The sequence below is a fragment of the Pelodiscus sinensis genome, chromosome 5 (assembly GCF_052426305.1).
Source record: "Pelodiscus sinensis isolate ZL-2025 chromosome 5, ASM5242630v1, whole genome shotgun sequence".
In the NCBI taxonomy this organism is placed as follows: Eukaryota; Metazoa; Chordata; order Testudines; family Trionychidae; genus Pelodiscus; species Pelodiscus sinensis.
The window spans coordinates 67,314,687-67,327,221 of NC_143056.1; the positions used below are offsets into that span (position 1 = coordinate 67,314,687).

Sequence of the window (12,535 nt, forward strand, 5' to 3'; positions counted from 1 at the left end):
CTAACAAAATTATGCAAAGCACAGGACTTGGCAATAGTGGGGGACTTCAATTATCCAGGCATCTGTTGGGGAAATAACACAACAGAGCATAGCTTATCCAACACATTCTTAGAATGTATTGGAGACAATTTTTTATTTCAGAAGTGGAGAAAGCTGCTAGGGGAGATGCTGTTGTGGGTTTGATTTTTGACAAAGTTGGAGGAACTGGTTGACAATTTGAATGTGGAAGACAGGTTGGGTGAAAGTGATCATGAAATGATAGAATTAGTGATTCTAAGGAATGGCAGGAGGGAAAACAACAAAATAAAGACCATTAATTTCAAGAAAGCAAACTTTAGCAAACTCAGGGAGTTGGTAGGTAAGGTAATCTGAGAAGCCAGTCTAAGAGGTAAAAGAGTTCAAGAGAGTTGGCAGTTTTTCAGATACATTATTACAGGCAAAAAAGCAAACTATCCCACTGCATAGGAAAGATAAGAAGTAGGGCAAGAGGCCACCCTGGCTTAATCAGGAGATCTTGAATGATCTAAAAATAAGAGTCCTAAAAAATAGAAAGTAGGTGAAATTAGAAAGGATGAATATAAACAAATAACACAAGTATGAAGGGACTCAACTAGAAAGGCCAAGGCACAAAACGAGATCAAACTACCTAGAGACTTCAACGGTAACAAGAAAATAATTCTACAAATATGTTACAAGCAAGAGAAAGACCCAGGACAAAGTAATGAGGGGCAATCACGTTAGTGAGTGGGCTGCATAAGTGGCCCTCTATCTCAGTGGGCTATAAGATTGTCATAACCAAGATACCTCTCAGGGTAGTTTTTCTACCTGTGTTTGCATACCTAGAATTTGTGAGGTGTGCTGATTGAACTGTAGCAGCACTTTGGATGCAGAGGGAATGCACAGCTCTCAAAGTTGTGTGTATTCAGCACACACCTGACTTCATGTGCCCTTACTTTAACTGTGTGTCATTTCAGTAATACCAGTAGGAAAAAAACCCTATGTGGATGGAAACCAGCATAATCTGGTGACCCCAGAGCGTAGGCAAAGGTAAACAAAATATCTCAAGGGCCTTTCACATGGCCTTCAGGGCAAAGATTGCTCACTCCTGGAGTGGAGCCATTACTCAATGAGAGGGGGAAAATGGAAATGGCAGAGGTGCTTAATGACTTCTTTGTTTCAGTTTTCATCAACAAGGATGGTGGTGATTAGATGTCTAATATAGTGAAAGTCAGTGAAAATGAGGTAGGATGAGAGTCTAAAATAGGAAAAGAACAAGTTAAACGTTACTTAGACAAATTAGATGGCTTCAAGTCACCAGGACCAAATGAAATGCATCCTAGAATATTGAAGGCGCTAACTGAAGAGATATCTGAATCATTCATGATGATCTTTGAAAAGTCATGGAAGATGGGAGAAATTCCAGAGGACTGGAAAAGGGCAAATATAGTGCCCATCTATAAAAAGAGAAATAAGGACAACCTGGGGAATTACAGACCAGTCAGTTTAATTTCTGGAAAGCTAATGAAGCAAATAATTAAGGAATCCATTTGCAAATGTCGGTAGCTGTCCGGCATGGAGAGCTTCCAGAGGGCGATGGCCACCCGCTTCTGGAGGGGGATGGCGGGCCTCATGCGAGTGTCCCTTCCGTGCAGAGCAGGGGCGAGCCACTCGCAGAGCTCCAGGAAGGTGTTCCTCTTCATTCTGAAGGTCTGGGTCCACTGTCGGTCTCCCCAGCTCTCCAGGACGATGCGGTCAGTCGCTGCTGGTATCCAGACACCAGATGCGGCGGGGCACGCCAGCGCCCGGGCGCCGCCGCATCTGCACCATGGCCCCAGAGTGGCCAGGCGGAGATGCAGGGAGCTAACGTGCACCAGGTGGTGCACGGCAGCCTCTACCCATAGCTGGCAGGCTTGCAGCAGCAAGTCCAGAAACTGCACCAGAAAGTGCAGGGGGAGCTCTGGCTCCATGTTGCCACCTGTGGCAGCATCCCCGAAGGGAAGCACTGACATACACGGGCGCAGAGATCAACGCTTTGCTGTCCCTCGGCGAGGTTGGCAAGCAAGCAGGAAAAGCTGAGAACCAGCTGTCCAGGGGGGTCCCTTTAAGCACAAGCCTCAGATAGCCTCAGACAGCAGCCACACAAAGCAACTACTGACCTGATGCCTTGCCAGAACCGCTTTCAGTTGCTCTTAAATGCGCCCCTGCATCCAATCAGTGTGGACGCGCTAGTTCGAATTAGCAAAACGCTAATTCGAACTAGTTTTTAAGTCTAGCTGCGCTAGTTCGAATTAGCTTAGTTCGAATTAACTAATTCGAACTAAGTTAGTTTGAATTAGCGCTGTAGTGTAGACATACCCTTAGTTACCATGAACCAGAATCTCCAGTTTTCCAGTACTGTAAAACTGCCTTCAAGTTGCATACAGAGATCCTTGGGTGTGGTAACGCTATTGTAGTTACTCCTACACTATGCCACGCTTCTGACTATTGCCATTGCTTCTGACCAGGGGTGGCCAAACTTACTGACCCTCTAAATTTCAGAAGTTTGTGAGCTGGGGTGCACTTGCTGGGGTTCAGGGCTTCAGCCCTGCAGTGGATTGGTGGAATGAGGGGCATTTGCCCTGCAGGGAGGTGGGGCTCAGGTTGTCAGCCCTGCAGGGTGTGTCTGCTAAGACTCAGGGCTCCAGCTCTGTGGGAAGGGAGGTCTTGGGGCTTCATCCCCTTAGGGTGTGCCTGCTAGGGCTTCAGTCCCATTCTGGGGAAGTCCTGAGCCCCAGGAGGTATCTCCTGTGGAGTTGAAGCCCTGAGATCCCTGCTACACAGGGCAGAAACCTCGAGTGCCCCCATAGTGCAGCAGCAATTTGGCTACCTCTGGCATATGGGGCGTGGTAGGGGAAAAGAAGGTGCATCATGGGTTTTCACTTATACCCAGATGATGGTTGGTTGCTATAATGGTCCTTTGTGATTGAACGCAGCTAGTATAAATTAAAAGCTGGGATTGGCTTAGTACCTGAGTGGCCTAAGGATCAGCGGAATGCCTAGATACCTTAAAAATTTTTAACTTCTTCCCTACCAAGCTTCACCAAGAGCTTATTGCCTGCAGCGCAGGAATGCACTCATGAGTCCACTTGTTTAGGGTCCACAGGGACTCATTAAACTTCTAAAGATGACCTAAACCAGCTTTCGTATACTTCAAAAATGTAGTCATTTACAGTACATTCTCATAGGACTCACCGCTGCTTCGAGCAAGTGTTGGGTTTTCCCCTCCCCAGTGGCCTAAATCTCCAACTTCTAGCAGAGTAGGGCTAGGAGATAATGGGCTTATTTTCTTTTATATAGAGAAATACTGTCTGCTGCCTATCCTGTTCCTCAGGCCAATACATTAAATATAACACAGCTTGGTTAAAACTTAATTTGTGGTGCACAGAAGAAGAAGGATCAAAATAGATCAATACAGTCCTCATATCTGTGGGATGGATGCACTATAGGTCTGAAAACAAAGTTGTAACTTTGCAGGACTTTGTGGGAGGAAATTCTACATTTTGGCTGTGTCCAGACTCTGGGTTTTTTCGAAAAAAGTAGCCTTTTTCTTTCGACGGCGGTAAACCTCATTGCACGAGGAAGAACGCCTTTTTCGACGGAGATCCGTCGAAAATAAGTGAGTGTGGATGCGGGGAGGCCATTTTTTCAAAAATAATGGCCTCCAGGAAGAAGCCCTGGTGGACAATGTGGGACATGCTTTTCATGTCTCTGGTTTCTGTCTGCAGTCATTTGTTAAAGGGACAGGCACCCTCACAGCCACTTGTGGCAGCAAAGCAGCCAGTGCACACGGCTGGTTAAGTGCAGCATGTCCCAGCCCCAAGACCCTCCTGGCCCTTCTAGAGAGCCTTCTGAGGACCCAACCAGGGGCTCCAAACGCCGGGCACCGTCATGGTCTGGGCCAGAGCTCAAGACCCTTCTCGAGCTCTGGGGAGAGGAGGAGGCCTTACAAGCCCTAAAAAGCAGGTGGCGAAATGCGGACATTTATGGCCTCATGGAAGAGGCCCTGGCCCAGAAAGGACACTACCCCTGCATCCAGGACCAGGTGCGCTCCAAAGTTAAGAAGCTGCGCCAAGGGTATGTGAAGGCCAGGGAGAATAGCTCCCGTTCTGGGGCAGCCCCCCACTCCTGCCTCTATTATACTGAGCTGGACCAGATCCTGGGTGGTGGTGAAGCACGCACACCACGGCATCTCGTTCAGTCAGGCTTGGCAGACCCTGTGGTGGACGCGCCAGAGCAGGACCCAGAGCAGTCTGGAGACGGGGACATGGTGCCAGAGGAGGACAGTGAGGAGACGGCGACCCTCACCCTGGAGCCAGTCACACAGACCCCAGAGGCCTCCCAGGTGTCATCTGATGCTGGAGATGAAGCAGCAGGTGAGTGCAGTGAGGTTGTATAACACCCAGGGGAGGGGGGTAGGTGGGTGCACAGTGGGTGATGCACAAGGGAAACCTGTAATGCTCAGGCTGATGCCCAGGTCACACATGGTGTTACCTTCAGAATGTCTGATTCCCCTGTCTCAAGGAGAGGGCATGCCCTTTTGGACAGCTGTTGCACACATGACTGATTGTGATAGAAATATAGCCATGTTACTCTGATCTGAGGAAGTGGGTCTGGCCCACGAAAGCTCATCCCCTAATAAACCATCTTGTTAGTATTTTAAGTACTACATAGTCCAGTTTTTTATGACTGATTGTGTCTTCCTCTTTTCCTCCACAGCCGGACCAGCTGTGCAAGAGGGCTGCAGCATCCCAGCCCCACCTCCATCTCAGGGATATGGGAGCCGCAGACACAGGCGTGTGTATGCGGACATCCTGAGGCAGCATGTGGAGGCCGTGCAGGAGCTCAACGCCATCCTGCGAGAGAGGGTGGAAGCAGAAGATCGGTGGCATGACCGGCTGATGGAGGAGCTGGTCCAGCAGCGCACGTCCCTGAGTGCCACTCTCAGGGAGGTCTGCGGCTTGCCTGCTCCTGTCCCTGGTCCTGCTCCTCCAGCACCCCATGACCCCGCCCCACCAAACCCCCTTTCCACAGCAGCATCCCTTTCCCCCCTTGGACCTCCCTCTCCTCCAGCCCCCCCAGTTCCCCAGCCCCTCTCTCCCCCTGGCCCTCCTCTCCCCCAGGCCTCCCAGTCCCAAGAGCACCTACCTGCTGTTATCCAGCCAACCGACAGGTGCACCACCCGATCCCGTGGCCATGGTGGACCCCGAACACGAGGCCCAAGCAGGAGACTGAGATCAGGCAAGCACCGTGCAACCTGATTCCCTTTCCCCCTCCAGGTTTCAAGCACCCCCATCACCCCAGTTAAATGACAAGGAATGTGTTAAACAAAATGTTTATTGTACATAGTTTGGCATGAAAGTATATTTTCTACATCAAAAATGAACAAAAGCTTTTTTATGTTTGCAACAGTTATACTATTTTCCAGTGACTGATATTTAAAAAAAAATAAAACAGAACTTATTATTTTGAGACAAACCCCGGTGTTTATTATTTCTCCAAACAGGGTCAGGAGATGGGTTGTGGAGGGAAGCTTCTATTGGGCCAGAGCCCAGTCCCCAGGCAGAAGCCCCTCAGTAGAGTCAGTGACCTCCAATTGAGAATTGCTCCCGTAGGGCCTCCCGTATGCAAACAGCAGACCAGTGAGCCTGGCAGATGGCAGCTGTCCGGGGCTGGGCAAAGTGCCTCTCCTGACCATCAGCACCTGTACCCCACCCTGGTAGGAAGGCCTCCCCTTTCCTCTCCACCAGGTTATGGAGAACGCAACATGCGGCCACCACCTCAGGGATGTTGCTCTCCTCCATGTCTAGGTGTGTGAGCAAGCACCGGAATCTGCCTTTTAAACGTCCGAACGCACATTCCACCTGGTTGCGAGCCCGGTTAAGGTGAGCATTAAACTGCTCCTTGCTCGCATCCAGGTGGCCAGTGTAGGGCTTCATCAGCCACGGCATCAGGGGGTAGGCGGCATCAGCCACTATGCACACCGGCATGTGCACATCCCCAACCGCAAAGTTGTGATGCGGGAAAAATGTTCCTGCCTGAAGCCTCCGGTAGAGGTACAAGTTCCTGAAGATGCGGGCATCATGTGCCTGCCCTGACCACCCACCACAAATGTCAGAAAACTGGCCACGATGGTCGACCAGGGCCTGGAGGACCATAGAAAAGTAGCCCTTTCTGTTAATGAATTGGGCTGCTCGATGGGGTGGTGCACGGATTGGAATGTGTGTCCCATCGAGCGCTCCTCTACAATTCGGGAAGCCAAGGGCAGCAAAGCCAGCCATGACGCTGTCCAGATCTGGTAGATAGACGAGCCTGTTCAGCAGCTCCGAATTGATGGCCCTCACCACCTGCAGAAAGAGACAGACAACAAAATGTTAGAAGGGGTGCCTTATCTCTTAGGAGGAGAACCCACCACCCACCTTCCCTCTCAAACACCCCGGGAATCCCCTCCTCAGAACTCCCCTCCCAACAATTCAGGGTGAGTGGAGGAGCTCCCTCACACTCCACTTTGCCCTTCCTGACAGTCTCCCTTCCCCCCACCCCAAACTGTGACTGTCCCCAGACAATGACTTACCTCCATCAGGATGGATCCAACAGTAGACCTGCCCACTCCAAATTGGTGTCCCACGGAGCGGTAGCTGTCAGGGGTTGCCAGCTTCCAGAGGGCAATGGCGACCCTCTTTTCCACGGGGATAGCGGGCCGCAGGTGGGTGTCTTGCCGTTGCATAGCAGGGGCGAGCCAGGTACACAGCTCTTGGAAAGTGGTCTTTCTCATCCGGAAGTTGCGTAGCCACTCTTGGTCATCCCAGAGCTGTATAACGAGCCGGTCCCACCAGTCAGAGCTGGTGTCAAGCCTCCAAAAATGCCTGTCCACAAAGAAGTTTGGAGGCAAGGGCAGTGGGGCTACATGACGGACAATCCCTTCGTACCTCTGGTCTGGGTCCAGATGGGGAAGTAGCCTCATGACTGTGTCATGCAGATGCAGCAACACTTGTAGTATGATGGCGTGGGGCCATCGCCTGCCCAGGGGCAGCTCTGGCTCCATGCCAAAAAAACGGGTCTAAAACAGAAAAACCTCCAAACAAAAAACCTGCTGGGGTGTCCCAGGAAGCTGAGCACTCCAAACCAGCACTGCAATGCCTTGCTTACCTCCTAGAGGGACAGCAAAGGCAGCTGCAGAAGCAGAGCAACGGGTGTTCAGGGGCGTCCCTTTAACCACGCGTCTCTGCAAAGGGCAGGCAGCAGCACCCGGAAGGAAATGCTGCCCCCATGCCCTGGCAGAAGCGGTTCCAGGTGGCTTTTAATTTCGAAAGAGCGTCCAGCAGTCAGGATGCTCTTTTTCGAAAAAGCGGATCGATTTTCCGATCTGCGTATTGTAATACGAAATACTTTCGAAAAAGCCTCTTTCGAAAGAGGCTTGCAGTCTAGACATAGCCTTTGGGAAGAGAAAGACAAAACATTTCTGGAGTAGCTTTGTTTAACTTGTTGTTTTTCAGCCAGGGCTATGCATACCTCATTGATTTTCAGGGGTACGCAGACAAAGGTCTTTCAGGGGATACATTCATTCAGCTATATATTTGCCTAGTTTTACAACAGGCTATGTAAAAAGTACTAACAAACTCAATACAAACTAAAATTTCATACCAACAATGACTTGTTTATAGTGCTCTATACACTCTAATTTAAGTACAATATTTATATCCCAATTGATTTATTTTATAATTATATGGTAAAAAGAGAAAGTCAGCAATTTTTCAGTCAAAGAGTGCTGTAAGACTTTTTTGTATTTTTATGTATGATTTTATAAGCAAATAGTTTTTAACTGAGGTGAAACTTGGGGATATGCGGACAAATCAGACTCCTGAAAAGGGTACAATAAGGTGGAAAGGTTGAGAGACATTTTAATTCAAATAAGAGCTGTCTGAAGTTGCTCAGGGGCTGAGAATGTTACAATAAATTCCATAGAGGTGGACTAGGAAGCACAGTACAACCAAGGCAGTGAAAGGGACACTAAGTTCTTTACTCACATAGTTTTGCAATTTATCCCATGGTTATAAAATGTATCATTATGCTGCAGTTTCTCACATGTTTATCACCTTCATGCATGTGGTACCCATCAGTATGTAAATATAAATGTTATATAAACAAATCTATGGCCCCCTAGGGATGATTATGACTTTTCTATGTGACAGTTCATGGCCAGTAAGAATCTGTGACAATGGAGATAGAACCAATTTTCTCCTATACTTTGAGCTAAAGGAGAAAGGTTTTATCTTGCTGACAATGACAGAGTTAAGCAATTCTGATGCTATCTAGCATAAGCCATAGGTACCTGAACATACTATCCTGTTAATTTCTCTGAAGGACTATGTCACATATGCATTTACCAACAATTTGCAGTTAGCAGCTGACTTTCTCTATGGCCAAGAGGGAAGTGGCAGACATGAGGTTCCTAAGTCATATCCATTGCCTTCTGGGCCAATATTATATTAAACATTATTATAATGGGCTTTGGACTCTTTGACCCCATTCTTAATTCAGCCCTCTGTTCCAGAAGTGCTGCTGTCTCAAACCTCCTTTGAAACCCAGACATATCACAAAACATTCATACTTCCAACTTACCAAGTTCTGAATGAGTGAAAGCAATGGACCATGATCAGTGTTCCCTCTAAGGTGAATGGCTGCGCACAAAAAATTGTAAGCCTGCCCACCTCCTTTGCAGAGCTGTGCTGCAACACTCACCTTTCTATTGCACCTGGAAGGTGGCTGGCATGGGGCGGTGTGGCAGGTGGGGAGGGGACAGGCCTGCGCCCGGAGTCGCATTGGGGGGGCAGATGCTCTGGAGGGCAGGGCTGCATTGGGGGCTGGCTACCACTGGGGACCACGTAGCAGGAAGGTTGCTCCTGCTGGGAGTTGGGACTGCAGGTGGGTGGGTTCCTGCTGCTAGGGGTTGGGGCTGTGGCCATGTGGAGGGCAGAAGCTTTCCATCGGCCCCGGATGGGGCCAGAGCCGGAGGCATGTAGAGGGTGGCAGGCAGGCTGCTCTGGTGGTCCCAGCCAGGGTCAAAGCTGGTGGCACCTAAAAGGCCTCTCTGAGGGTGTTCCTGGAGAAAGACTGGATCTTGCTCCTTCATGTATTGCTGGTGTCACTTTCAAACTCTGGGGGTGGAGTGTTTCCATACCAACTTGGAGCCTCTGTTGAAGGGATTCTTCATTCTAGTTATTAAAACAGAAAAGGGAAAGGTACCAAACAATTGAAATGGTCAGAGTTGAGAACAGATCCTGGATGTTAAGCCCTCTTGCTGTATATGCTTAATGAATGGGTCACTGCCCAAGAGTCTATGCCATAAGCATGTCTGGCACTAAGAGCTGAACTGTGTCTTTTATTGCAGCCTTGAAATGTAGGAGATACTGTGTATTGTGAGCTGGAGGAGAGAAGGTAGGACTATTGCAGTTTGCTTTTATCTGTACCCAGCTCTGCTGATGACTTTCTGTATGACTTCTGGCAATTTATTGAATAGTCCGTGTCTCAGTTTCCCTGTCTATAATATAGGGACATTGTGCCTCAAAAGCATTACAGAAAGTTCGGGATGCCTTGTTCATTTAATGTGGGCAAAGTGGAATGAGACTGCCAGTGCAAAGGGGAAACAGTTCTCGGCTACATTGAGTGCCTAATCTTGCCTTAGTAGGTCAAGCTATAGGCTTCCTACCCATTGCCAAATCATGCCACCCCTGCCCTCATCTTAACACCCTCAGGCCCCCTTGGCGGGAGCTGCAAGAAAACAGAAGGGGGACCTTTGAGAGGTACAGAAATGTTGTAAGGCAAAACCTACATTGATGTCTGACAAGAAGAAACTGCTTAAATCTGAGTGTGATCTACCTTCTGCTAGATCAACACTGGTGTAACTTCACTGATTGTGGTGAGGTTCCTTCTGATTTACAGTGGTATGAGAGCAGAATTAGCCACTTCTTGAGTGTCTTAGCTCATGCAGGCTAATTCATTTGCATACTCTTTTTTAATTAGTCGAAGATAAACTCTGACTTCCTGGAGTTAGTGCCTCTCCCAGAAATGGGCATTTAACAGCTGTATCTGTTCCAGGATTCTTGACTCCAAGTCACTCTGCTACCATGAAAGTAAGTGTCATATGAAATGTAGATTAAAATCCTCCCCCCTCCCTCTCTCCATGTTGAAAGATCAGAGGCCCAGGTCTCAACATGTTAGACAGGACAATCACTTCAGAAGTTGCTTTGTGGGAAAAACAGAGAACAGGCAGGCAGGCAGTTTGGCCACTGTGCATTATGTAACCAGTGCACTGGCTGCAGAAGCTGGATGACTGACATTGAGAAATTCCTAGGGGAGGGGGAGAGGGTGCTGCCCTGGAGTCACTGTAAGCACTAGCAGTTCCAAGAAGCCTAAAGGGGAAAGTGGCTTCAGGTAAAGGAAAACACATTGGGAATAATAAAGCTCAAGAATCTACTGCACCAAATGTCAGTACACCTGTAGTTTATTTTCCTGATGAAATGGCATGCATCCAACCCTTGCACATGAATAAGGGGACATGCCATTTGGGAAATGAAAGGCAGGCACAGCAATCCACAAAGACAAGGTATTCACCCTCATTCCTTTCTCTAGATTTCTTGACATTAAAGAGTCAGATAACTCCAAAGAGTCTTCTGTTCCACATCCTAGCCCCCCTCACTCTAGTTCGGTGTAGTGACAGTCCCTAGTGTAACTGCCCCTTTAAGACCTGCTCTCTTCCAGTTCCACAGAAAGGGAGTGACCTCTGGGCTTTGACAGCTCCCCTAATAACTAGCACAGCCCTGGCTCCGCCCCCAGCGCCGGATTGGGCGGCAGGCCGGTATCCCGTCTTCTGATTGGCTGTCCGCTTCCCCTAAGCGAACCTTTAGAACTCTGAGACACAATATTCTGTTACATTGTAGCAAAATGGCGACTGTCATTCACAACCCCCTGAAAGCGTAAGTAGGAATCAAAAATGTACATATTCCGCGTGGTTTAAATATGAAAAAAGGCGCCTTTCCGATGCTGCTGCCAGCCTGAGCCCGGTGCCTCCAGCCTCCCAGCTGATCTCTCCTCCCTCCCTCTTGCCTTTCTGAGCTCCTCTCTTTTTGTGCAACACACACGGGCGTCTTGCACTGAAATTAACAAAAAGAAATTGTTACATTTGGATTGTGATTAATTGGCTGGCCGAGAGGGAGGGAGAGTGGAGCTCTGAAGGGGAGGATGGCAGCGGGGCTTCTGGCAGCTCTCGGGGCTGCGGGGATCTCGGAAACGGCTAGGTCCTGCAGGACCCCTGAGGAGGGGCTTGCACTTGACAGAGTCCTGAGCCTGTTGTCCGGGCTGTCTCCCCCCGCCACCAACTCCGTGTCCACGGGAGAGGGATCGGTCCTGGAAGCCGGGAGCAGAACTGTCTGTGTTGCAGCGCTCCGACAGCAGTTCGGAGTTTTCTTTTGCAAAGCTTCTAGGAGTTGGGATGAGTTGAAAAGGAGGAAAGAATCAGCCACAGCGTTTGCTGGCTCGGGAGCAGAAGGGGCTGCACCGCTCGTTTCCTAGCAGGGCAGCAGGGGCATTGCAATTACACTTCGGTCTGTGTGCGAGGACTGGAGAGCCGGACTTGCGCGGAATGAATGACTCGGGGTCACTGCTGGGTGCTTTTTAGGCAGGAAGTCTAGAGAGCTCGTTGCCTAGGGGAGGTTTTCTCTTTTGAAAGTGGCAACGAGAGTTGATTGTGTTTCCATCTTGGGCTGGACACACTGATCGCCGAAATCTGCCCGGATGTAAATGAGAAGCCGAATCTGGCCAGCTGTTTGCTGAGAGATACAGGCGCAGAGTATTGGGACAGGTGCCTCTGCTCTAGAAATATGCTGGGTTCTCCGATCTTGTATTAAGGCGGATTTAAGAGAGGCACACAGGAGCTAGGCATTTTTCTCTGGATCAGGTCCCTCATTTCCTTGTGGCCTGCAGCACACACCGTTAATCCCTCTAGGCATTAGGGAGAGGGGGATTTGGCACCGTCTGTGGGGGAGAAAAGGGGCTGTCTCAACCTTTTAAAAATGACTTCTGTGCTAGGGGGCAGCGCTTGCTAATAACACAAGACGCTCACAATGCAAGAAAGCGGCGTACCTGGGGGAGACACTTCATTTGGACTTCCCAGTCACACTGCGTGGGTATTTTATCCGTTTGAGGTCGTAGAGATGTAATTCCGACTCTGAGCTGTGTCTTTTCAATTAAACTTTCCGATTGGAGTTGGGAAACCACTTGGAGGTTTTTCCCGGGGATTCCAGCGGGGTTGTCTCTGTGCTGTGCAGCAATCTGGAGGAAGGGGAGCTGTACGCCGGGAGGGGGTACACGCACAGCTGTCAGATTTGCATCGCTCCTTCTCCATTTTGGCATCAAACGTTTGTCTGCCATTAAATAGCCTTTCATTTAGCAAATGGTAAAAATCGGTCGAGAAGGGGGAAGTGCCCTTAGAACAGGGCTA

General features: G+C 49.3%; 1 protein-coding gene across 3 annotated transcripts in view; it reads left to right on the plus strand.

The window, feature by feature from the left end:
- The first annotated feature begins 10,946 nt into the window (after positions 1-10,946).
- Positions 10,947-12,535, plus strand: part of DPF3 (double PHD fingers 3) — a 229,148-nt gene continuing 227,559 nt past the window's right edge. For all 3 annotated transcript variants that reach the window (XM_006130318.5, XM_075927282.2, XM_075927281.2), the window contains exon 1: positions 10,947-11,012. In XM_006130318.5, coding sequence (XP_006130380.1) covers positions 10,981-11,012 — 32 coding nt within the window. In that variant the 5' untranslated portion in view covers positions 10,947-10,980. The remainder of the gene's footprint in view (positions 11,013-12,535) is intronic.